The sequence below is a fragment of the Bos taurus genome, chromosome 21, assembly GCF_002263795.3.
Source record: "Bos taurus isolate L1 Dominette 01449 registration number 42190680 breed Hereford chromosome 21, ARS-UCD2.0, whole genome shotgun sequence".
Taxonomy (NCBI): Eukaryota; Metazoa; Chordata; class Mammalia; order Artiodactyla; family Bovidae; genus Bos; species Bos taurus.
This window is the reverse complement of record NC_037348.1, coordinates 68,328,886-68,350,401: the sequence shown is the minus strand read 5'-3', so window position 1 is coordinate 68,350,401 and position 21,516 is coordinate 68,328,886. Positions and strand designations below refer to the sequence as shown.

General features: G+C 55.0%; 1 protein-coding gene across 8 annotated transcripts in view; it reads left to right on the top strand.

The window, feature by feature from the left end:
- The window catches only part of PPP1R13B (protein phosphatase 1 regulatory subunit 13B), an 82,770-nt gene extending 61,283 nt beyond the window's left edge, over window positions 1-21,487 (top strand). For 6 of the 8 annotated variants that reach the window (XM_059879381.1, XM_024982191.2, XM_059879382.1 and 3 more), the window contains exons 5-18: window positions 1,319-1,420; window positions 3,606-3,780; window positions 4,871-5,067; window positions 7,712-7,852; window positions 11,077-11,257; window positions 12,800-12,904; window positions 14,620-14,789; window positions 15,144-15,645; window positions 16,645-17,396; window positions 17,923-18,060; window positions 18,136-18,269; window positions 18,852-19,018; window positions 19,906-20,105; window positions 20,555-21,487. In XM_059879381.1, the coding sequence (XP_059735364.1) occupies window positions 1,319-1,420; window positions 3,606-3,780; window positions 4,871-5,067; window positions 7,712-7,852; window positions 11,077-11,257; window positions 12,800-12,904; window positions 14,620-14,789; window positions 15,144-15,645; window positions 16,645-17,396; window positions 17,923-18,060; window positions 18,136-18,269; window positions 18,852-19,018; window positions 19,906-20,105; window positions 20,555-20,596 (3,006 nt within the window). In that variant the 3' untranslated portion in view covers window positions 20,597-21,487. The remainder of the gene's footprint in view (window positions 1-1,318; window positions 1,421-3,605; window positions 3,781-4,870; window positions 5,068-7,711; window positions 7,853-11,076; window positions 11,258-12,799; window positions 12,905-14,619; window positions 14,790-15,143; window positions 15,646-16,644; window positions 17,397-17,922; window positions 18,061-18,135; window positions 18,270-18,851; window positions 19,019-19,905; window positions 20,106-20,554) is intronic. The other 2 variants (XM_059879385.1, XM_059879384.1) reach the window with 1 other exon arrangement.
- The last annotated feature ends 29 nt before the right edge of the window (window positions 21,488-21,516 follow it).

Sequence of the window (21,516 nt, the reverse complement as noted above, 5' to 3'; positions counted from 1 at the left end):
AGAAACACAAGCTGGAATCAAGATTGCTGGGAGAAATATCAATAACCTCAGATATGCAGCTGACACTACCCTTATGGCAGAAAGTGAAGAGGAACTAAAAAAAGCCTCAATGAAAGTGAAAGAGGAGAGTGAAAAAGTTGGCTTAAAGCTCAACATTCAGAAAATGAAGATCATGGCATCGGTCCCATCACTTCATGGCAAATAGATGGGGAAACAGTGGAAAGTGTCAGACTTTATTTTTCTGGGCTCCAAAATCACTGCAGATGGTGATTGCAGCCATGAAATTAAAAGACGCTTACTCCTTGGAGGGAAAGTTATGACCAAGCTAGATAGCATATTCAAAAGCAGAGACATTACTGTGCCAATAAAGGTCCATCTAGTCAAGGCTATGGCTTTTCCAGTAGTCATGTATGGATGTGAGAGTTGGACTGGGAAGAAAGCTGAGTGCCAAAGAATTGATGCTTTTGAGCTGTGGTGTTGGAGAAGACTCTTGAGAGTCCCTTGGACTGCAAGGAGATCCAACCAGTCCATCCTGAAGGAGATCAGCCCTGGGTGTTCTTTGGAAGGAATGATGCTGAAGCTGAAACTCCAGTACTTTGGCCACCTCATGCGAAGAGTTGACTCATTGGAAAAGACTCTGATGCTGGGAGGGATTGGGGGCAGGAGGAGAAGGGGACGACAGAGGATGAGATGTCTGGATGGCATCACTGACTCGATGGACGTGAGTCTGAGTGAACTCTGGGAGTTGGTGATGGACAGGGAGGCCTGGCATGCTGTGATTCATGGGGTCGCAAAGAGTCGGACACGACTGAGCGACTTAACTGAACTGAACTGAAAGCTCATGATGAGCACAAAAAAATGCATCCTGTCAGTAACAGGATGGGGACATGCTTTCAGATTCCATCAGTTGCCACTCCTGCGGATGTGGATAATGCTCTGTCGATCGTGGGTCAGTCTTTGGTGTAGGCCATACTGATGGTGTTTTTAATGAGATATTTATATTTCAGAATCTTTGATGCATTTCCGCTTCTCGAGACCAGGTGGCAGTGAAATGACATTTGCCCTTAGGTGTCACCTGCACATTTATTTTTTAATTTGTGTACTCTTAAACATTTGACATCCCCATTTACTCAAATAAATTTAATAGAAGCAGTCAACAATGAGGAAAGGTTCTTAGGAGAAAGTAAACTAACTTATGTTCCTCTAACTTCTAGGGAACCTATTTAAAAATCTTGATGTGTGTGCATTCTGACATTAGAGAAAAATGATGACGCAGACAAGCATCCATTCCAGTCTGAGCGTGTTTTGTTCTCTATAGGTTGGGAATCCACGTGTTGAACTTACCCTCTCAGAACTCCAAGATATGGCAGCTCGGCAGCAACAGCAGATTGAAAACCAGCAGCAGATGCTGGTTGCCAAGGTACGTTACTAAGTGGCAGTGGGGAACGGTCAGCAAGAGTGTTCTTCAGCGTTAGTTTAGATTCCATGGCTGATCCGTGTGAGTAGAACTGTGCTCCCACAGTGGTAAACGTTGTCCCTCTTCATGATCGCTTCTGTGATAAGAAGGGCACACTATGGCTTCTTGACATTGGGGAAGTATCGGGCAAGAGCATCTGACCCTTGACTTGCACACTCAGACCCCCAGGACAGGAAGCGGTTGAACTTAACCCACTTGTAGATAAAATTTGGAAAGAAAAGATGCTGTCCATTGTCCCCTTCTTTCTCCTCTGGGTGTGTTCTCAGCTGGCGTGGTTGGCATTAGTGTTCTAGAGGAAGCCAGCGGTCCGCAATAAGACGCTGGTCATGGGCCCCGAAGATACTGGCTTCCTCGTACCCTGCCCTGCAAGAACTCTGTTTGGGGCATGGTAGGAACTCACTGTATACACTGAGGACTCGATTTGTCACTGAAACTTTGTCACAGGATTTGAAACTATTGCCCACCCATAATGAAGCCAAAGAAACCAAAATGGAAATGTTGGAGTTTGGAAAAGAGAAAGCTTTATTGCAGAGCCGGGCAAGGAGAACAGTTGGCTCATGCTCAAAAAATCCAAACTCATTGATGGTTCTCAGGAATGTATTTTTTTTAATAGGCAAAATTTGGGGTGAAGACTGCAGTGTGTAATTGTGTTCTGATAGGTTGGTGGTGAGATAACAGGCTGGTGTCTAGGAGTCTTGTGCTCAGCCTGGAGTTACCAGCCTCCACCCGGTGAGGCCTAAATTTCTGCAGAGGAGCTCAGGATAGGTTGTGCAGTGTGTCCCCGGGGGAGCGGGGAGGCAGGCGGAGGGGCCAGGACCCTGTTTCCCGACAGCTCCTGCTTTATCTCTGCATCCCCTCGCTGCCCTGGTTAGTGACTGTGTGAGTCTGCCTTTTGGACTCAGGGAAGGGGTAGGAGTCTGAAGCCCTCTTCCTATAAACCAGAAATGGGGACACAGTAGGGCTTTTGTACCCGGGATGGCCCCACACTGATGGCTTGGTTTCACAACTGTTCTGAATAGTGGTTTAGTCTTGGACTGAAACATCAGACCTATCTCCCATGCCTGCTGAGCATGATTCCTGACCTAATAATCTTAACTGTCCTGACACTGCTACACAGAGAACACGCAGACATCACTGCCCAGGTTCTTACTGCTTTCTCTGTAGAGAGAGCTTAGTAACCAAATGTCCAGTTCAACTTATTTTCATTTATTGAATGACCATGTGACTCTGTCCATATTCATGTTAATAACAGTTTAAATTGGACTTGTTTTTGAAGGTAGTCTTGCAAAGTTTATTGGATTTATTAGTAATACAAGGATAAAGAACAATTAAAAGCTATGTAAATTGGAAGATATATTCATTCCATTAATGATGTTTCTAAGATGAAATGTACATGGTATTATGTCATCATAAGCTTTTCTAATTCTGCTTTTCTTTTTCTCTCCAAATATTGATTCAGGGGTACTGCTATTGAAAGGAATCTTTGATATTTTCAGCAGTGTAACTCAAGTTGATGCGGGTTATTCCATGTTTAAGCTCATATCCCCTTCCTTAGGTTGCACGTGTCATGCCTGCAGTCACATGTAAACCTCTCCTTAGGTATATTCATGCATACGGATAGGACCACAGTAGTGCTGTTATCCTGTAGGTATGCCTTCACATGAGTGGGGTAAAAAAACTATTGAAGAGTGTTACATGTGCTTTTACTGTAGGGCTGTCCTGTTCTTGTTTGATGATAAAATGTTTGATTCCTTTTGAAGAAACTAGTCCTAAAGAAAACAAGCACTTCCTCCAGGGTCCCTGCCACTTAGCAAATTAGAGGTTCATCTCCTTACTAATCACCTTCTCTCTTTTCAGTATAAAATCTGCTGGTCAGTGCTCATTTCCTTTAGGAGGTTAAGCAAGGGACCCGTGGAAGCTGCTTTGTAGGCACGGGAAACCTGGTACCAGCAGCAGGAAGCTTGGGCTGCTGGGCTTCACACACAGGATGGCAGTGAGGGGGTGTCCAGCATTTCTCTAATATTCATGAAGACAGGAGATCCTGTGGGTTCCACTTAAACTGTTTTTAGTGTTCAGAAGTGACTGTGCATTTCAATTTTCAAAGCTAGCTATTCTCCTCTCTCGATAGGAACAGCGTTTACATTTTCTAAAGCAACAGGAGCGCCGTCAGCAGCAGTCTATTTCTGAAAATGAAAAGCTTCAGAAATTGAAAGAACGAGTTGAAGCCCAGGAAAATAAGCTGAAGAAGATCCGTGCCATGAGAGGACAAGTAGACTACAGCAAAATCATGAATGGCAATCTATGTACGTGCTGCGGCCCAGGGCGTCCACGCTCCCTAGGCATAGACCAAGTGAGACAGGCTGGCTTCCAAGTGCCTCAGTCATAAGCTGATGCCAGAGCTCGCTGTAGGGAAGCGCTGGAGCTTTGCTCTGCCATCTGCAGCTGCCAGGATGCGTGGTGAGACTAGGAGGTCTTAGAAGACCTTCTGCAGCCTTAGCAGGGTATTAGGGAGACCCTCCTGTTACCTCGCTTGTAGCCACCCGTTGGATTAAGACTCGGGTCCTCTTAAGACTCAGTTCATGAGGGAGGTTCTGTTTTAACCGAGCAGCCTCAGTTCTATCTGTGTGTTGAGCTGAAGTACACAGATGCTCACCGTGTGTGTGCGTGGATCGTCACTTTACTGTTCAGTTAGTGCCCACTTTGGTGGTAGTAGCGTTAGTTGCTCAGTCGTGTCGGACTCTTTGCGACTCCATGGGATTCTCCAGGTGAGAATACTGGAGGGGGTAGCAATTCCCTTCTCCAGGGGATCTTCCCTCCCCAGGAACTTAACCTCAGTCTCCTTCATTGTAGGCAGATTCTTTACCATCTGAGCTACCAGGGAAGCCCAGTACCTGCTTTATGTTACAGTAATAAGCAAGATAGATTTGGGTGGTCCTGCCCTCACAGAGTGGTATCTTTGGTGCATTGAGCTTCCTAAGTGGCTTGACCAAGGTAGCTTTGGGACAGTTGCCCTAATTTAAAAACATTCAGGCACTTCCCTGGTGGTCCAGTGGCTGAGACTCCTCGCTCCCAATGCAGGCAGCCTGGGTTCAAGCCCTAGTCAAGGAACTGGATCCCACATGCCACAGTTAAGACCCAGCACAGCCAATGAAATAAGTAATTTCTTCAAAATTAAAACATTAAATAATTAGTGCAAATGACTGTCTTCCAAGTGGTCACATGTTTGTTGAAATACGTTCTGGATTATGCACCTTATGGTTTTCTCCCCAAGGATAATGCCAGAGTTGAGTTAAAGGTATAGAAATGAAGAACTGTCACCCAAAAAAAAGCAAAATACCATGAAAAAACAAGTCCACTAATTATGTTTTTTTCTTTACTGATGGGAAATTACAGCTGCTGAAATAGAAAGATTCAGTGCCATGTTCCAGGAAAAGAAGCAGGAAGTACAGACTGCAATTTTAAGAGTTGATCAACTCAGTCAACAATTAGAAGATTTAAAGAAGGGAAAACTGAACGGGTTCCAGCCTTACAGTGGCAAGCTGACAGGACCGGCAGCAGTGGAGCTGAAAAGACTGTACCAGGAGCTCCAGGTGACTCCCCTGAGTTTGAGGAATGATTCTGTTAAAACGTCCTTCTTTTGGGCGTCCTTCCGGTGCAGGCTGTAAACCTCAGAAATTGAAAATGAATAAATTCTACTTTAATAGTAGGCACCAAATGTATTCAGTACAAAAGAATGTTTTGAACAGCTTTGAGCTATAATTCATAGTTTATGATACACCAATTTACAGTTTACAAGTAAGTGGTTTCAGTATCTACACAGAGTCTGTATCCACCACCACAGTCGATTTTAGACTATCTTCACCGCTTGCAAAAGAAATCCCACGCCTCTTCACCATCACCCCACAACTCCCTACCCCTCTAGCCCTAAGCAGCCGTGACTCTACTTTCAGTCTCTATGGATTTGCCTGTTCTGGAAATTCCGTATGAATGGAGTCATGCAGTTGTAGTTCTCTGTGAGTGACTTCTCTCACTGAGCATGCTTTTAGTACAGAAATTTGATATGAATTTAATTGGCAATATAATGAACTGGTAAAGAACTAAGCTTCAGATGATACCTAAGGCCTTTGTGTAAGCTGTGTTTTGACAAGATTGATGCCTGTTGTTAAATCCTTGTGTTTGTCAGCTTGGGCTGCCTTAAAACTGCAGACAGGTCTGTCTTAACGGTTCTGGAGGCTGGAAGTCCCAGATCAGAGTGCTGGTAGACTCAGCTCACGGGGAGGGTCCCTTCCTGGCCGCCTTCTTGCTGTGTCCTCACCTGCTCTGCTTTCTCTCCCTCCTCTTACAACCCCACCATGAAGGCCCCAGCCTCCTGACTGGTGCAGTCACACTGGGGACCAGGGTGGATCTTGGGAGGACACAGTCGTCAGCAACCCTCAGGAGGCGTGCAGCAGGTGGTTTGTCAAGCCAGAAGCAAGATTTGTGCTTCTATTAGCACTTGCTAGAAAAAGGATTCTATCACTTTACGAAATGGGGATTTTTAATCACAGGGAATAAACTGGCTCATGGCTGCCATTAAGTTCTGTAATATAAATATTACGGTATTAAAATGGCATGAAATAAAGTGTTATAAGAATTTATTACTTTTTATGGTTTTAAGCAATTGTTAAAAAGTGCAGTTTTTAAGAATTCTTTTGGTGAAATGTGATGAATGTATTATATTTATTTATATGCATTTCCAACTTTTTGACTGCAGTCAAACTTAAAAAGTACATGTTACCTCCTGTCTGGTACCAGTGTGTATGTGCTGGTCAGGTAAGATCAGATCAGTCGCTCAGTTGTGTCCGACTCTTTGCGACCCCATGAATTGCAGCACGCCAGGCCTCCCTGTCCATCACCAACTCCCGGAGTTCACTCAGACTCACGTCCATCGAGTCGGTGATGCCATCAAGCCATCTCATCCTCTTTCGTCCCCTTCTCCTCCTGCCCCCAATCCCTCCCAGCATCAGAGTCTTTTCCATGAGTCAACTCTTCGCATGAGGTGGCCAAACTACTGGAGTTTCAGCTTTAGCATCATGCCTTCCAAAGAAATCCCAGGGCTGATCTCCTTCAGAATGGACTGGTTGGATCTCCTTGCAGTCCAAGGGACTCTCAAGAGTCTTCTCCAACACCACACAGTTCAAAAGCATCAATTCTTCAGCGCTCAGCCGTCTTCACAGTCCAACTCTCACATCCATACATGACCACAGGAAAAACCATAGCCTTGACTAGACGAACCTTTGTTGGCAAAGTAATGTCTCTGCTTTTGAATATGCTATCTAGGTTGAACATAACTTTCCTTCCAAGGAGTAAGCGTCTTTTAATTTCATGGCTGCAGTCACCATCTGTAGTGATTTTGGAGCCCAGAAAAATAAAGTCTGACACTTTCCACTGTTTCCCCGTCTATTTCCCATGAAGTGATGGGACCAGATGCCCTGATCTTCATTTTCTGAATGTTGAGCTTTAAGCCAACTTTTTCACTCTCCACTTTCACTTTCATCAAGAGGCTTTTTAGTTCCTCTTATATGTGCTGGTACCTGTGTGCATCTGAAAGAGTTGGACACGACAGTGCTCATTAGCCTCCGGTGCGCAGTGCACTGTGATGTTTTCTGTTCTCTATTTCATATTTTTAAAGTTCTGATTAACCCATTAAAATATCATAAAAGGGACTTCCTTGGTGGTCCAGTGGCTGAGACTCCAAGCTCCCAGTGCAGAGGGCCTGGGTCAATCCCTGGTCAGAAAACTAGATCCTACATGCCACAATTAAGAGTTTGTGTGCAGCAATTTTTAAAAATGATATAAGAACATTCAGTTTGGTGTTCGGACCGTCCATGGGTCTCCTGCGTGGGGCAGAACCAGACGCCTCTCCCTAGGTCCCTTGGCGTGTCCAGGACAGGGTCACTGAATGGCCTCCCACCCCAGCTCCCTAGGGCCACAGGCTTGTTTCCCACTAGTCCTCTGTACACTCTGAAGACACATTTGCGGATACCTGCTCTCTTATTGTTCCATAAGAATTAGGTTCCGGCTTCATCCCTGCTGTACCTGTAAACTATTTAGCACCTGGGATGATGCCTGTATGTAAATACACGTAAGAACCAAATGTTGCTTTTTTCTTCTTCCTTTTTTTAACCCCCCAACAATGAGAATTTGACCTTTTAATGAATACAGATCATAAACATTGTATTTTCTGTTCTGCAGATTCGTAACCAGCTCAACCAGGAACAGAATTCAAAGCTGCAGCAGCAGAAGGAGCTCTTGAATAAACGCAACGTGGAGGTGGCCATGATGGACAAGCGGATTAGCGAGCTGCGCGAGCGTCTGTACGGGAAGAAAACTCAGGCATGTGCAAAAGAAAATATTTCTGTGAGATAAAACACTGCAAATGGTTCGTCCTCAGAGTGTACATCTTTGCTGTAAGGCCGCCCTGCTGCCCCCCACTGCCATAGCTGATAGAGCACGAACTGGCCGTAAACCATAAAAAATGTCAGTAGAAGTAAGTTCTTGTTCCCAAAGACAGTTGTTCCTGGAGTGTGGGATCAACCAGCCTGTCTGCACCCCAGACTGCTGTTGCTCACCATGCACCCTCCCCAGGCGGCTCTGTCTCCCTCCACTGGGGAGCTTTGGGCCCTGGAGTCACGGTTCAGGCTGTGCGCATAGAGTCCTTGACTTTATGTGCCTGATGCACTTACTGTGAGCTGAGGGCTGCTGTAAGGGTTCCTAACCCATGTGGCAGGGCTTTGTAAATTCTTGAGCAAAGTGCTGTATAAGGGGTTAGTGCTTTTAAAAACTATTTATTTAGTATTTTGACTTTCAAAGGTAATGAATACTCACTGGAAGAAAGTTGAAACAGTATGTGCTGAGTCGCTTCAGTCGTGTCTGACTCTTTACAGCCCTATGGACTATAGCCCACCAGGCTCATCTGTCTGTGGGATTCTCCAGGCAAGAATACCGAAGTGGGTTGCCGTGCCCTCCTCCAGGGAATCTTCCTAACCCAGGGAAGGAACCTGTGTCTCTTACGTCTCTTGCATTAGCAGGCGGGTTCTTTACTGCTGGTGCCACCTGGGAAGCCCCCTAAACAGAACAGCTGAGACAGCATCCTGCTGTCCTCCTCATTCTCCAGCGATGATACTTGTTAATGGTGCCAGTCTTTTGCTTAATATAGACAGAAAAGTATTCAATTTTTAATTGAAAATGGAATTGTGGGAATTACATCATAGCTCAGTTGGTAAAGAATCCGCCTGCAATGCAGGATACCCTGGTTCAATTCCTGGGTTGGGAAGATCCCATGGAGAAGGGATAGGCTACCCACTCCAGTGTTCTTGGGCTTCCCTTGTGGCTCAGCTGGTAAAGAATCCGCCTGCAATGTAGGAAACCTGGGTTCGATCCCTGGGTCAGGAAGACCCCCTGGAGAAGGCAAAGGCTACCTACTCCAGTATTCCGGCCTGGAGAATTCCATGCACGGTATAGTCCATGGAATCGCAGAGTTGGACACGACTGAGGCACTTTCACTTTCATTTACATCATTTATACTGTTCTGTGCCTAGTCTTTTTCTGTTTAACTGTAACACGGGTGTATTTCCGATCAGCACTGTACTCCTTGTATAACTTCTGGTGGTTCTCTATATCCCAGGGCCCGTGTTCACGTTTCCAGCCCTGTTGTCAGTAGAGCTCCCCGAGTCTTGCTGTTGCTCCCAGCACTTCATGAGTGTGTGTATCACAGGGAACGTATGGGAGGATGGCCACCGCTGTGTGTGGCGTCTGGCTGGCTCTGTGTTCCCCCAGTGGTGCTGCGGGCTCCGGGGGAGCAGGGCCTCAGTGCAGAGCTGACCGGCCACGCCCCTCAGCAGTGGAAGGGGAGTGGGCGGCCCGGCAGCTGGGATGGTGCCCCAGGAGCCCCTCGTCCTCACTGTGAGCTGCTCTGGTGGTGGACCAGCATCCTCGGGGCAGCTCAGGAGGCGAGGGCTGGGCGCCAGGGCTCCCTGGGTGGGGTGGGGGAGGCGGCCCAGAGGAGGACGGGTGCCGGGGGCCTCGTGTGCAGTGGTCTCAGCTGAAGAGGCTCTTGGCTACATATCTGCACTGTTTTCTTTTAACCAGGGTGCCTAGAGGTCAGTGGTTCTCTGTGTAATGCCCTGGTTGCAGGTAACGGTTCCCTTCTCCCAGAGACCATGGGGAGGAGGCGTGCCCTCGCCCAGAGACCATGGGGAGGAGGCGTGCCCTCGCCCCACCCCTGATCACGCTTCGGTCTCAGTGATGGTGGGGCAGTCCCCTGTGCACCCTGTGTGGAGCTCGATCAGTCAGTCACCTCACTGTCAGGAGCTGTTGAGGCAGGCGTGGAGGCTGGCACACCCCAGCTCTGCGCAGCTGGCCTACGGCCTGAAGAACCCAGGGAGTTGCTGGTGTTGCAGCCTAGGTCTGAGGCTGTCTGCAACAAAACTCCCTCTGCCTCCAAGGAGGCAGTCTTTTCCTCTAGGGCCTTCAACTGATGGGGTGTCCCAACCACATTATGGAGGGCAATCTGCTTTAGTCACAGTCTGTTGATTTAAATGTTAAAAACACCATCACAGCTGCGCCACGTTGATGGGTAAAATTAACCATTCCAAATGGCTATACAGACATTACTGCTTATTGAACCTGATACATCAGGGCATCTTCCTGAAGAGGCTGGTGCTCCTGCAGAGATGTGTCTCCAACCCAAAGGTTTTTGGCACCTTTGAGCAGCTGTCAAAATCATGGACCCTGGGACTTCCCTGGTGGTCCAGTGGTTAGGACTCCACACTCCCAGTGCAGGGGGCCCGGGTCTGATCCCTGGTCAGGGAACTAGATCCCGCATGCCACAAGTAAAGACCCACATGCAGCAACGAAAATAAATACTACTTTTTTTTTTTAAATCATGGACCGTTTCTCCAGAGTGACACATGCTCACGCATGCAGACTTTTGCAAACAGTTGGGGGAAAGGCATGCATGTCTCACTTCCAGCCTGTCTGGGGAACTCTGAGGGTCCATGTCTCCCTGTCAGATCTCTGGTCTGCATGCTCTTGTGGCGGGGCAGTGTCACAGGACCAGTGTCCTTGCTGAGATGGGCAGAGCTGCCTTCAGGGAGCTGCTCAGAGTCTTGCCCGTCCAGACCCTGTTGCTGTGTCTTGCATGTCTCTTTCAGTCCTTGGGACAGCCCTTTCCCCAGCTTTTCAGACAGGGCTGCAGAGGCTCAGAAACGCTCAGTCACTTGCCCATGGCAGCACAGTGACTAAGTGGGAGGGGCCAGGCCCAGAGCTCAGGCTTTGACGGGGCCTCTCTGCCTGCCCAGGTGAGGGGGTCCCCAGGGGCTGCTCTGTCTCCGCTCAGCTCCTAGTTTTTACCGCTCACACCCAGGTCGGTGTTATCAAGGCATCACCCATACAGGACTTGGCCAGGGCCCTTTCTGGAGGTCTCACCGTTTCTAGGCACTGGGCTCCCAGGCTGGTGGAGCTTCCTACGTGTGGCTGTTGACGTGTGGGTCGGGTCTGAGCCGTCCGTCACACTAGGCTGACAGTTCTCCTGACTCTTTCTCTCCTCCATGTTGCAGCTGAGCCGTGTGAACGGCACATCGTCGCCTCAGTCGCCCCTGAGCGCGCCTGGCAGGGTGGCGGCGGTAGGGCCGTACATCCAGGTGCCCAGCACCGGCAGCTGCCCTGCCCCCGGAGACCCGGCGAAGCCCCAGTCCCTCACCGTCGCCTCGAGTGCTGCCCATGGAAGGTCCAAATCCGGTGAGTGGCCCTGGCCCTCTTCTGGGGAGAGCAGGGAGGCAGGGAGGAGAACCAGGGGGCAGAGGTCTCAGAGGGGCCCACCTCGCACTCCAGCCCTGGTGAAGTGTCCCCCAAGGCACGTCACCGTCTCGGGCAGCTTTCAGGGAGCTGCGCACCACCACGGTAACGACAGTCCTGAGACCAGAGCAGGCCCTTTTTTGGACTCACCATCCTTACTCTGGTTTCTGAAAACAGCTTAGTTAAGACCTGGGTCTCTCCCACCACAGGTTTTCTTTCCCTTGAGGGCACTTGGTGGCCAGCAGGGGCGCCTCCCTGCAGCTGGGCTGCTCGTCCTGACCCAGCTGCCTCCCCAGGGGCAGAGCTCTGTGGCTCAGGGGTCCCCAACCTCAGGGCCATGGGCCGGGACTTCCTGTCAGGTCAGCGGTGGCATGAGATTAGAAACAAGTGCACAGTCAGCATAAGGCACGTGAATCATCCCTAAGTCATCCCTCGCCTCCTGGTCCGTGGAAACATTGTCTTCCACAAACCGGTCCCTGGTGCCGCCAAGGTTGCGGATCACTGCTGTAGCTGCTCTGCCTTCTCCACCAGCACGGGCTCTGTCCATCAAAAAGTCCACAAACCATCCCTTTGGCCCTCACCACCCTGAGTTGGCGGTGTGACCGGACTCAGGTCTCTGGCTCCGTGTGGTGCATAACCTCCCTGAGGACATGGGGTCCCTGCAGCACCCTGGCTTCCCAGCCGAGCACAGCCTTGGTCTTCATGGGGAGTCCACACTCCTTTCTCAGAGGAAGACAGCACATCAAGAGGCCACGTGTGACCCTGACACATACGGTGCCGATGCCGGGCAGTAAGACGCCATGGCAGGGGCCGCCCGTCACGGGGGTCTCAGCGCAGGTGCAGCTGCCGCTTGCCACTCGCGATGGCAGGACCGCTGGCTGGGCTTCACGGGTGGCGGTCGGTTTGTCTGTGCACTGCTGGTCGCTTGCCTGGCACCTGGTCTGAGTGGCCACGCCACTCGAGGACCTGGGGCTTGCCCTGACCCCGGCAGGATGAGGCGTCCCCAGCCCTCCTGGGCCACATGCTCTGGCACAGGTCCCTTCGTGGCCGTGTCTCAGAAGCCACATGGCACACGTAATCTGCATGAAACTTGACGTGCAACTTTCATCGATAAGCTGTTTTTATTATTTGACCCACCTGATGGTGGGAGTAGATGATCATCGGGTCCGATGGCAGGTAATTAGCACAGCCAGGTCCTGCTCAGCTTAAACGTTGCCAGCCCGCCTGAGCTGCCGGTGGCTCGCAGTTCCCTCCTCTTCATGGGCGTGTGCTGGTCTGCCTGGCCGGAGCCACCAGGAGGAGCCCCCCACGGGGCCGGGAGGCCGTGTCCCCAGGGTTCGGCCGCAGCCCTGCCCCCTCTGTGCTGCAGGGTGAGTGGGCACGGGGGCCCCATGCCAGCCCACAGCCCGGGTGGAGAGCCTCAGTGAGAAGGCTCCTGGAAGACTAATGTGCCCTCGGCTGTCCTTCTGGTTCCGTGTCGCACAGATGGCCGTGGTCAACCCAGAGCGACCCGCTTGTGGACAGTGTCACACCTCGACGCCGGGCCTGGCCGCGGCCCATCGCAGTGCCCCGCGAGCCCGTTTGCAAAGCGTATGTTGGCCGGCAGGCCCTCTGGGGAGCTCTGGTAACGCTGCCAAATCCGCAGTTCTTCCAAACTGACAAAGGCTGCTCCCTGCTCAGACCCTACCAGAGGCCGCTGCACGGGGCTGGTCCCCACCTCCCGGGCAGGAGTGGCGTCCAGGCTGGGCCGGAACCCAGACCCCCTTAGGAGGGGCCTGGCAGGTGTCGGCCAAAGGGCTGTTCTGGTTTTGCTTTTACAGAATGAAGGTGATTTTCTGAGTTCATCATGAGGCTTTTAGTTTTCACTTCATGCAGGAATCTCCCATCACACTTTGAGATGGTTGACCGTTGCTAACAAGAATAAATGGGTCTTTCTTCTGCACCTCCTGCCTCATGCTGAAGAAAGAGAAGTTCTAGTCCCTCGCCACTGCCTCTGTGCCTGATGTCCACGGACTCTCCTGTGGGCCTGGCGCCTCGGGAGCGGCTGGCAGCCGCGTTTCCTGTGACCTTAGTGGGCCAGCCGCCCCTCCCGAGTCAGCTCTGCTTGTCGCCCCATAGCCCGGGGTTTGCCCTCAGCGCATCCTGTTAGACTGCATGTCTGTGGCCCACATGGCCCAGCCTGAGAGCGCCCAGGGGCGCAAGAGCGTGCACACCTGTGGACGGGGAGCGGCCTGACCTGCAGCGAGCAAAGGGGTGGCTTGGCCTGAGGCCTGGGAGAGCTCGCCAGGGCTGGTAGCTGGGCTGGGCTGAGCAGGGAGGCAGTGGGCTGCAGCCACAGGCAGACTCTGCCTCGGAGGTGCCGCTGCCCGGCGCCCTCAGGCCCTCTCCAGGCCGTGCGAGCCCGTGCCTCCCCCTCACCAGGCGCGGTACGAGCTGCAGCCCCTCAGCCACCCCCGCTGTGCTGGCAGGTGGCAGGAGGGTCTGGACAGTGCCCCAGGCGTCCCTTTTCCCCTCCAGTCCAGCCCCTGCCACTCCCTGAGAGCCGGCCTCTCCCACCGGGGGATGCTTCTGCACCCTTTCTCAGTTTGGAAAACGCTGTTAAACAGTGTGCCTCCTCAGTGGCTTTCCTAAGAACCTGGGTTCACTGGCTTTCTCATCACCGCAGCAGATTGCGGCCTGCTACTCCGATCACTGGGAACTGTACCGCTCTCCTGTGATCATGAATTATTTTCAGAGGATGGAAATTTCTAACAGACTAAAGTCAAATTTTTCTTCTAATCCCAGAAGCAGTACAAGTCAAACCTATTACGAAGTCAAAAGATAAATCTTTTTTATTGCTGTGTGTAACTGTATTTGTAAACAGTGTTTGAAAACCCAGTGCCAACGCTTGTTTTGCTCATTGGTGTGGATGTAATGGGTTTGACCTGTATTTCAATGGGAGCTGAGAATGTTTCTCCAGCCCTCTGGCCCCTCGCCGGGGTTGGCGCATCCGTGTGCTTGGTCGATGAGTCTCTGCACACGTGAGAGCCACGTGGGTGCTGGCGCGGCCCCTCGGCAGAGGGTGCCCTCAGCAGCTGCCCGCGTGGGTGCTGGCGCAGTCCCTCGGCAGAGGCTGCCCTCAGCAGCTGCCCGCGTAGGTGCTGGCAAGGCCCCTTGGCAGAGGCTGCCCTCGGCAGCTGCCCACGTGGCTCCATCAGACTGTAGTGTCTCAGAGGTGATTTTTTTGCTTCTGGCAGAGGGTTATTCTTACATTGGTTCAACTGATTTCAAGAAAATTTTTACTTAAATTCTATGTTCTTTTCAAGCCAATGATGGAAACTGGCCGACCTTAAAACAGAATTCTAGCTCTTCGGTGAGACCGCCGCAGATGGCCGGCGTGGACTGGAAGGACGCGAGTGCTGAGGGGCCGCTCAAGCAGGGGGCCGTCTCTAGCCAGCCCGTGTCCCTGTCAGCCCTGAGTGCCCCGGAGAAGCTGGTAGGCCATCCGTCTTTGTCCAGAACACAAACAAGCCCGTAGCTGACCACACCCCTCTTCAGCCTTCGTCTTCATCTAAGGGGTAGGAGGTGTCGTGAGGCAGATTAATCCTGTTAGTGTCCATGTCGTACCCAAGTCCGAAGGAGTTCACGGCCCTGAGCACGTGGGCTGGGCGTGCGTGGGAGGCCAGTGGTCAGGATCGTCCCCCTGCTGTGTGACCCCGCGGCGTGCCCACACCTGCTCACGGGCCCCTTGGAGGGAGGACAGTCCTACTTTGTACTCCTGTGACGGGGGGTGGAAACATGCTGAGCTTGTCAGAAACTGACTCTGTTCCTCTCTAACGTCTTGATTTAGGGCATGGAGATCGGCAAAGTGCCACCCCCCCTGCCTGGTGTCAGCAAGCCGCTGCCCCCGAGCTATGGGACATACCCAAGTCCTGCCCCTGTGGGCCCGGGCTCGACCAACTCCCTGGAGAGGAGGAAGGAGGGCAGCTTGCCCAGGCCCAGCGCAGGCCTTCCCAGTCGGCAGAAGCCCGCCCCGCTGCCCCCTGCGGGTGGCCCACACCAGCCAGGCTCCTCGCAGCAGATTCAGCAGAGGATTTCTGTGCCCCCGAGTCCCACATACCCGCCGGCAGGGCTGCCTGCCTTTCCAGCCGGAGACGGCAAACCTGAACTCCCGCTGACTGTGGCCATTAGGCCCTTCCTGGCTGATAAAGGGTCGAGGCCACAGTCCCCCAGGAAAGGACCCCAGACGGTGAATTCCAGTTCCATATACTCCATGTACCTCCAGCAAGCCACACCACCTAAGAATTACCAGCCAGCAGCACACAGCACCGTGAATAAGTCGGTTAAAGCAGGTATGCTGGGCGTGTACTCCTTCTCCTGGGGCTGGGAAATCCTATTTCAGAAAATGCCGGTCTGTACCCTGAGTTCCGGGCCATAGGCTGTTCAGGGTTAGACTTGATTCCTAGTGACATGTGGCTGTGGGTGTCTGTGTGAGCGGGGGATAAAGATGACATACACAGAGCGGTTCTGCCGGTAGACCCCCGCTCCCTGACTTCCCATCTGAGCGCCCGCCTGCCCACATTACTCAGGAAATCCAGGCCATAGAAGGCTGACATCTCAGAATTTGCCCTTTTTTCTCCTGCTTTGTAGTGACTTGTGCAGGACTTAGCTGGGAGCTGGTGTCGTGGGGGTCTGCCTGGACCTGATCCCCTGGCCGCCTAGCAGTCGCCGAACCAGGCCCCTGGGGGTGATATGAGGGAAGGGTTTTGCTGCTTTGGGGTCCTCTCGCAGAGCCCACAGGGACATAGAGCCCTGGTTTGGGTGCAGGGAAGTCCACCCCAGTCTCCTGGGGAGGCAGGTGTGAGAACGGAGCTCCTGCGTGTGGAGGCTGATGGTGGTTCCTCCTGGGCGGCAGGATCTGGGCCTCAGCGCTGTCTGGGGTCTCCTCAGAGTTCTCCCGTGTGGGCTGCAGGTTCCAGAATCTAGTTTGAGAATCTCCAGGCTCCCCAGGGGGGCCCAGGTGGAAATGCCAGCCCTGACCTGCGGCAGGCTCTGGCCTTGGGGGCGAGGAGCACCAGGGCCCCAGGGGCCCTTCCTTCCTGAGGCGGCCTGTGGTCTTGGCCATGTGGCGCAGCCCCAGGGTCACGTGGCTCTCCTTGGCTAGCAAACAGCGAGTGCCTCTTTACTGTGGGTAGGCGGCTTTGCAGCCTTTTTCTTTTTTGCATCTGAAAAAGCCCTGATTCCGTACACACAATCAAGTAGAGAGTCCCCCTCCCCAGGGAGGAGTTCGCGGTTCCCGTGGCTTTCCTGCGGCCTCTGGCAGGTGCTGAGCGCTGGGCTTGTCTCCCCAGTGTACGGGAAGCCGGTTCTGCCGTCTGGCTCCACGTCCCCGTCCCCGCTGCCCTTCCTGCACGGCTCGCTGGCCCCAGGTGCCACGCAGCCCCCGCCTCCTGGGGAGAGCGCCGAGAAGGAGCCAGAGCCCGAGAGCCCCGCGCCGCCCGGGGACGGGGCCGTGGAGAGCCTGCCGCGGCCGCTCAGCCCCACCAAGCTGACGCCCATCGTGCACTCGCCGCTGCGCTACCAGAGCGACGCCGACCTGGAGGCCCTGCGCAGGAAGCTGGCCAACGCGCCGCGGCCCCTGAAGAAGCGCAGCTCCATCACAGAGCCCGAGGGCCCTGGTGGGCCCAACATCCAGAAGCTGCTGTACCAGCGCTTCAACACGCTGGCTGGCGGCATGGAGGGTGCCCCCTTCTACCAGCCCAGCCCCTCGCAGGACTTCCTAGGCTCCTTGGCTGATGTGGACAATGGGAACACCACTGCCAACGGGAACCTGGGCGAGGCTGGCCCCACCCCGCTCCCCGCCCCACTCCCCGCCGAGCCCGCCCCCGCCTCTGACGCCAATGACAACCGGCTCCCTTCCCCTGAACCCGAGGGCCTGCTCTGTCCCCCAAACACCCACCAGACGGCTGAGCCGGCCGAGGATGACAACAACAACGTGGCCACGGCCCCGTCCACCGAGCAGGCCCCCAGCCCTGGGGCTGAGGCCCCCTCTCCAGGGGAGGAGCAGGCGCCCCCAGCCTTGCCGCTGTCTGTGGCCTCTACGGTGGGTGTCACCCTAGACCAGGGCACCGGCTTCCTGGCCAGCCAGCCAGAGCTGGTCAGGGACACACCTGGGTCGGGTGGTGCCGGACAGTGGAGCCAGCCTGGCCCCGGGGGCCCAAGGGTTCCTGAGGAAGGGGGGCATCGCTGGGATCAGGGCAGTCCGCTAGGGGAGGAGACCCTACTAAACAGAGCGCTGGGGGCAGAGCGGTGCCGGAGTAGCAGAGGGAGGTGGGAGCCTCTTGCCCTGAGCCCCTTGGCAGGGCAGGGGCAATTCAGCTCTGAGGTTCCCCTCGCTGCCTCCCTCAGACACCTGCAGGGACAGCCGGGCCCCCGAGGCAGAGCCGCCCCTGAGAGCCAGGTGCAGGCTGGTCTGCAGTGCCCCCTTCTTGCTCGCTGGGGCTGCAGGCAGAGGCTCTGCGGGTGGAGCTCCGCCTCGGGCTCTAGGACCCCTCCTGCCTCCTCCGCTCCGCTCCCAGCCTGCTTGTGTGGGGTCCCTTTGAAATCCAAAGCACACTTTCTCCCCATAGAGCAAGCGGACCAACCTGAAGAAGCCCAACTCGGAGCGGACGGGGCACGGCTTGCGGGTCCGCTTCAACCCGCTGGCGCTGCTCCTGGACGCGTCTCTGGAGGGGGAGTTCGACCTGGTGCAAAGGGTCATCTACGAGGTGAGTGCGTGCCTGTGTGGGGCAGCGGCCCTGGCGGCGCCTGGCGGGGCTCACGCGTCATGTCCCCTGTCGTAGGTGGAGGACCCCAGCAAGCCCAACGACGAGGGCATCACCCCCCTGCACAACGCCGTCTGTGCCGGCCACCACCACATCGTGCGGTTCCTGCTGGACTTTGGGGTCAACGTGAACGCTGCCGACAGCGACGGCTGGTGAGGCCCCGGGGTGGGTGGGGGCAGAGGAGGAAAAGAGACAGGACGGCCGCACCCGGGCCGCGCCTCCTCCCCCACACCTCTGTTCTCGCGTTGGTTTTGCCAAAGGCTCCGCTGTGATCATGCCTGTCACACGGCTGACCACGGAACCATTTGTTCTCAAGCGGCCAGAAAGCCTGTGTGGAGGGACCCGTGCCGTTGACTGTGAGCCTCAGGCCGCAGTCTGTGCCGCCGCCTGTGAACATGTTTCTTTATATTGTGGTAACGTACAGCCGTTACCATCACAGCTGCTGTGAGGGCCATGTCCACGGTGTGAGGGCATGTTCACGTCACACCACGAACAGGCAGTTTACAGGTTGCTTCTCGGTCCGCTCACCACCCAGCCTTTTGAGGTGTGGGTGTGGTGTGTTGGGGGCAGTGTGTGTGTGTGTACAGTCTGTGTGTCCGTTGTAGAAGTGGGCGTAGAATCAGGTCCCTGCAAAGGCAGCAACGCAGCAGCTGGCTGGGTGGTGAGCGCGTGCCCTGCAGGCCGCCCGGGACCTGGGCCGCGGGCAGGACGTGAGGCTGCCCTGTGCCCCCCAGGACGCCCCTGCACTGCGCCGCCTCTTGCAACAGCGTCCACCTCTGCAAGCAGCTGGTGGAGAGCGGCGCCGCCATCTTCGCCTCCACCATCAGCGACATCGAGACGGCTGCGGACAAGTGCGAGGAGATGGAGGAGGGCTATATCCAGTGCTCCCAGTTTCTATACGGTAAGGGCGTGGGCACATGCCCTCGGGTGCCGTTCCTGGGCCGCGGTGGGCACGCACCATGCCACTGCCTGGGCCAAGAGAAGCCCTGAGTTCACCCTTGGGGAAGCCCAGTCTGTCTCCGGGGAACAGAGGTCACTACGGCCCTTGGGCTCATCCCTGAAGACCTGTCACATTCTCATGGTCAGGATTCCATGTTGAGTTGCTCAAAACAAAGTCTTCCCCTCTCTGCCAGATGTTCTCTGTGCAGAGGAGGGGGACAGGGCGGCCAGGATGCCCTGGGCACGCAGCAGCCCGGAGCGAGGCCTCGAGGGTGGCGTCCCGGGTGGTCTCAGTCCCCACTCCGTGGACAGTGACGCACAACAGGGCAGTGCCCCAGGCCCAGCCCCCAGGACAGGCTGTGCGGGGGGCGGGGGACGCCTGTGCCGGGAGGCGGCAGCCTGTCGCTCTGGTGGAGCGTGCTTCCCGCCCCCGAGCGGCACACAGGTCTTCAGTCATGGGCTTGTGAGTTCTAAGTTTCACCCTAAGAAACACCACCTTTTTTTCTCCCTGGAGAAGAGCACAGTGACCCACTCCAGTGTTCTTGCCTGGAGAATCCCGTGGACAGAGGAGGCTGGTGGGCCAAGTTACTTAGGGTTGCAGAGTCGGACACGACTGAAGCAACTTAGCATGAACGCACCTTTGCTTCTGGACGTGAAGCTTCTGCCGCGGGCCTCTTCCTGGGACGTGGAAGGGACTGGTGGCGTTACTCTGGGGCCCGCAGCCGGCCCAGCCTCTAAGCGCTCCGCTGCAGCCCCAGCGGGATGCCCGAGGCCAGCGGCGTCTCCGAGCCTGGTGTGGGCCCTCAGCAGCCTGCCCTGCAGACCTGACTGTCGGCTCTCCTGTCCCAGGCGTGCAGGAGAAGCTGGGCGTGATGAACAAAGGCGTGGTGTATGCCCTGTGGGCCTATGAGGCCCAGAACAGCGACGAGCTGACCTTCCGCGAAGGGGATGCGCTCACCATTCTGCGGCGCAAGGACGAGGTCGAGACCGACTGGTGGTGGGCTCGCCTCGGGGACCGGGAGGGCTACGTGCCCAGGAACCTGCTAGGGGTAAGGCCGCGCTGGGGCCCTCCTACTGCTCAGACCCCGGGGGCAAGACTGCCTTTCTCCAGGCTTCCTGGAAGCCGCGGGGAGTGGGGCGGGTCGGGGGGCATCTGCTCTGGGGGAGGCCTGTGGGGAGGCTGGAGCCCCTCGATGAGGGCTGCTCACAGCGTGTTCTGCTCCCGGGGCCCGCAGGCTGCGCCCTCTGCACCGATGGCCCCTCAGGCCCTGGGCCTCCCTCTGCTCTCTGCTCCGCGCCCAGTGGGCTGGCAGCTGCTCTCGTCCTGCAGTCACTGGACACCGGTCCCGAGTGCCCTGAAAGAAAAAGGCACAGGGCCTCTGGGCGTTAGTAGGGTGTCTCCAGAGGGGGGTGGCCTCTGAGCGTCAGCCTGGCCTTGGCACAGGGCCCCTGCCCAGCGGTTGTCCCCTCGTCCTAAGCCCTGTCCATTGCCTCCCAGTTGTATCCACGGATCAAACCCCGACAGCGGACGCTGGCCTAAGCGTCCCCTGCAGCACCGCACAGGCTCACCGGCAGCGGGGAGCACTCAGGCTGACTTGGCCATCTCCCGGAAGTGGACGCTGGACGCAGCTTCAGGGGCTCCCGCAGCAGACCGTTTCCGCGGTGTGAGGGCCCCCGGGTGAGGGTCTGCCCTCGGCTCAGAGAGAGGCCTTCACCTCCAAGGAGACTGAATTTTGCCAATTACTGTAAATCCAAATAAATACCCAGCTTTCTAAACCACCACCCTTGTTGCCAATAAGAAGCCCTGTCGTTGACCCCCGATTGGTTGCCAATGAAGACGATGCTCTTATGGACGTGGGCCCCAAGGCCCCCTCACCCCAGTATTGCCCCAGCCCCCCGAGAGAGCCTGCCAGCTGTGAGGCGCGCCCCTCGCTGGAGCCCCGCCCTCCTGTCCACCGGAAGTCAGAAGCCTGGTGCCATCCTCGCCTGCGTTTCTTCTCTCATCACCAAAGGAGCCCGTATGGAGGTCTGTCTAGCGGGGTGTCTGAGGTGTGGGCTCCTTTCCCATTCCAGGCCTCGGTCTAGGTCACCAACAGGCCACAGGCACAAGGAACCTTAGGACCAGGTGACACCACCGGGTCAGAAGTTCAACACGGCGCCGCCTTCCTGCGGCCTCCCGCTGCCCCAGTGCCCGTGCCCCTCCCGGCGCTGTGAAGGCCCGGGCAGGGGGCGGGTGGATGGGGCCAGACTCCCCGGTCCCTCTGCCCCGGTTCCAGACTTACAGTGAGGCGCTTTCCCGAGATTTGAACTGTACGTACAGGCTTTTATATACCAAAAGTATTTTTTGACTAAACCACTCGAAACTATCAAAACCATGTTGGAAACGTTTTTTTTTTCTCATTAAAGTCCAGGCCCTGAGCTTTATTTTCCATGTACGAGTCTCGTGTGTAATTTACGTAT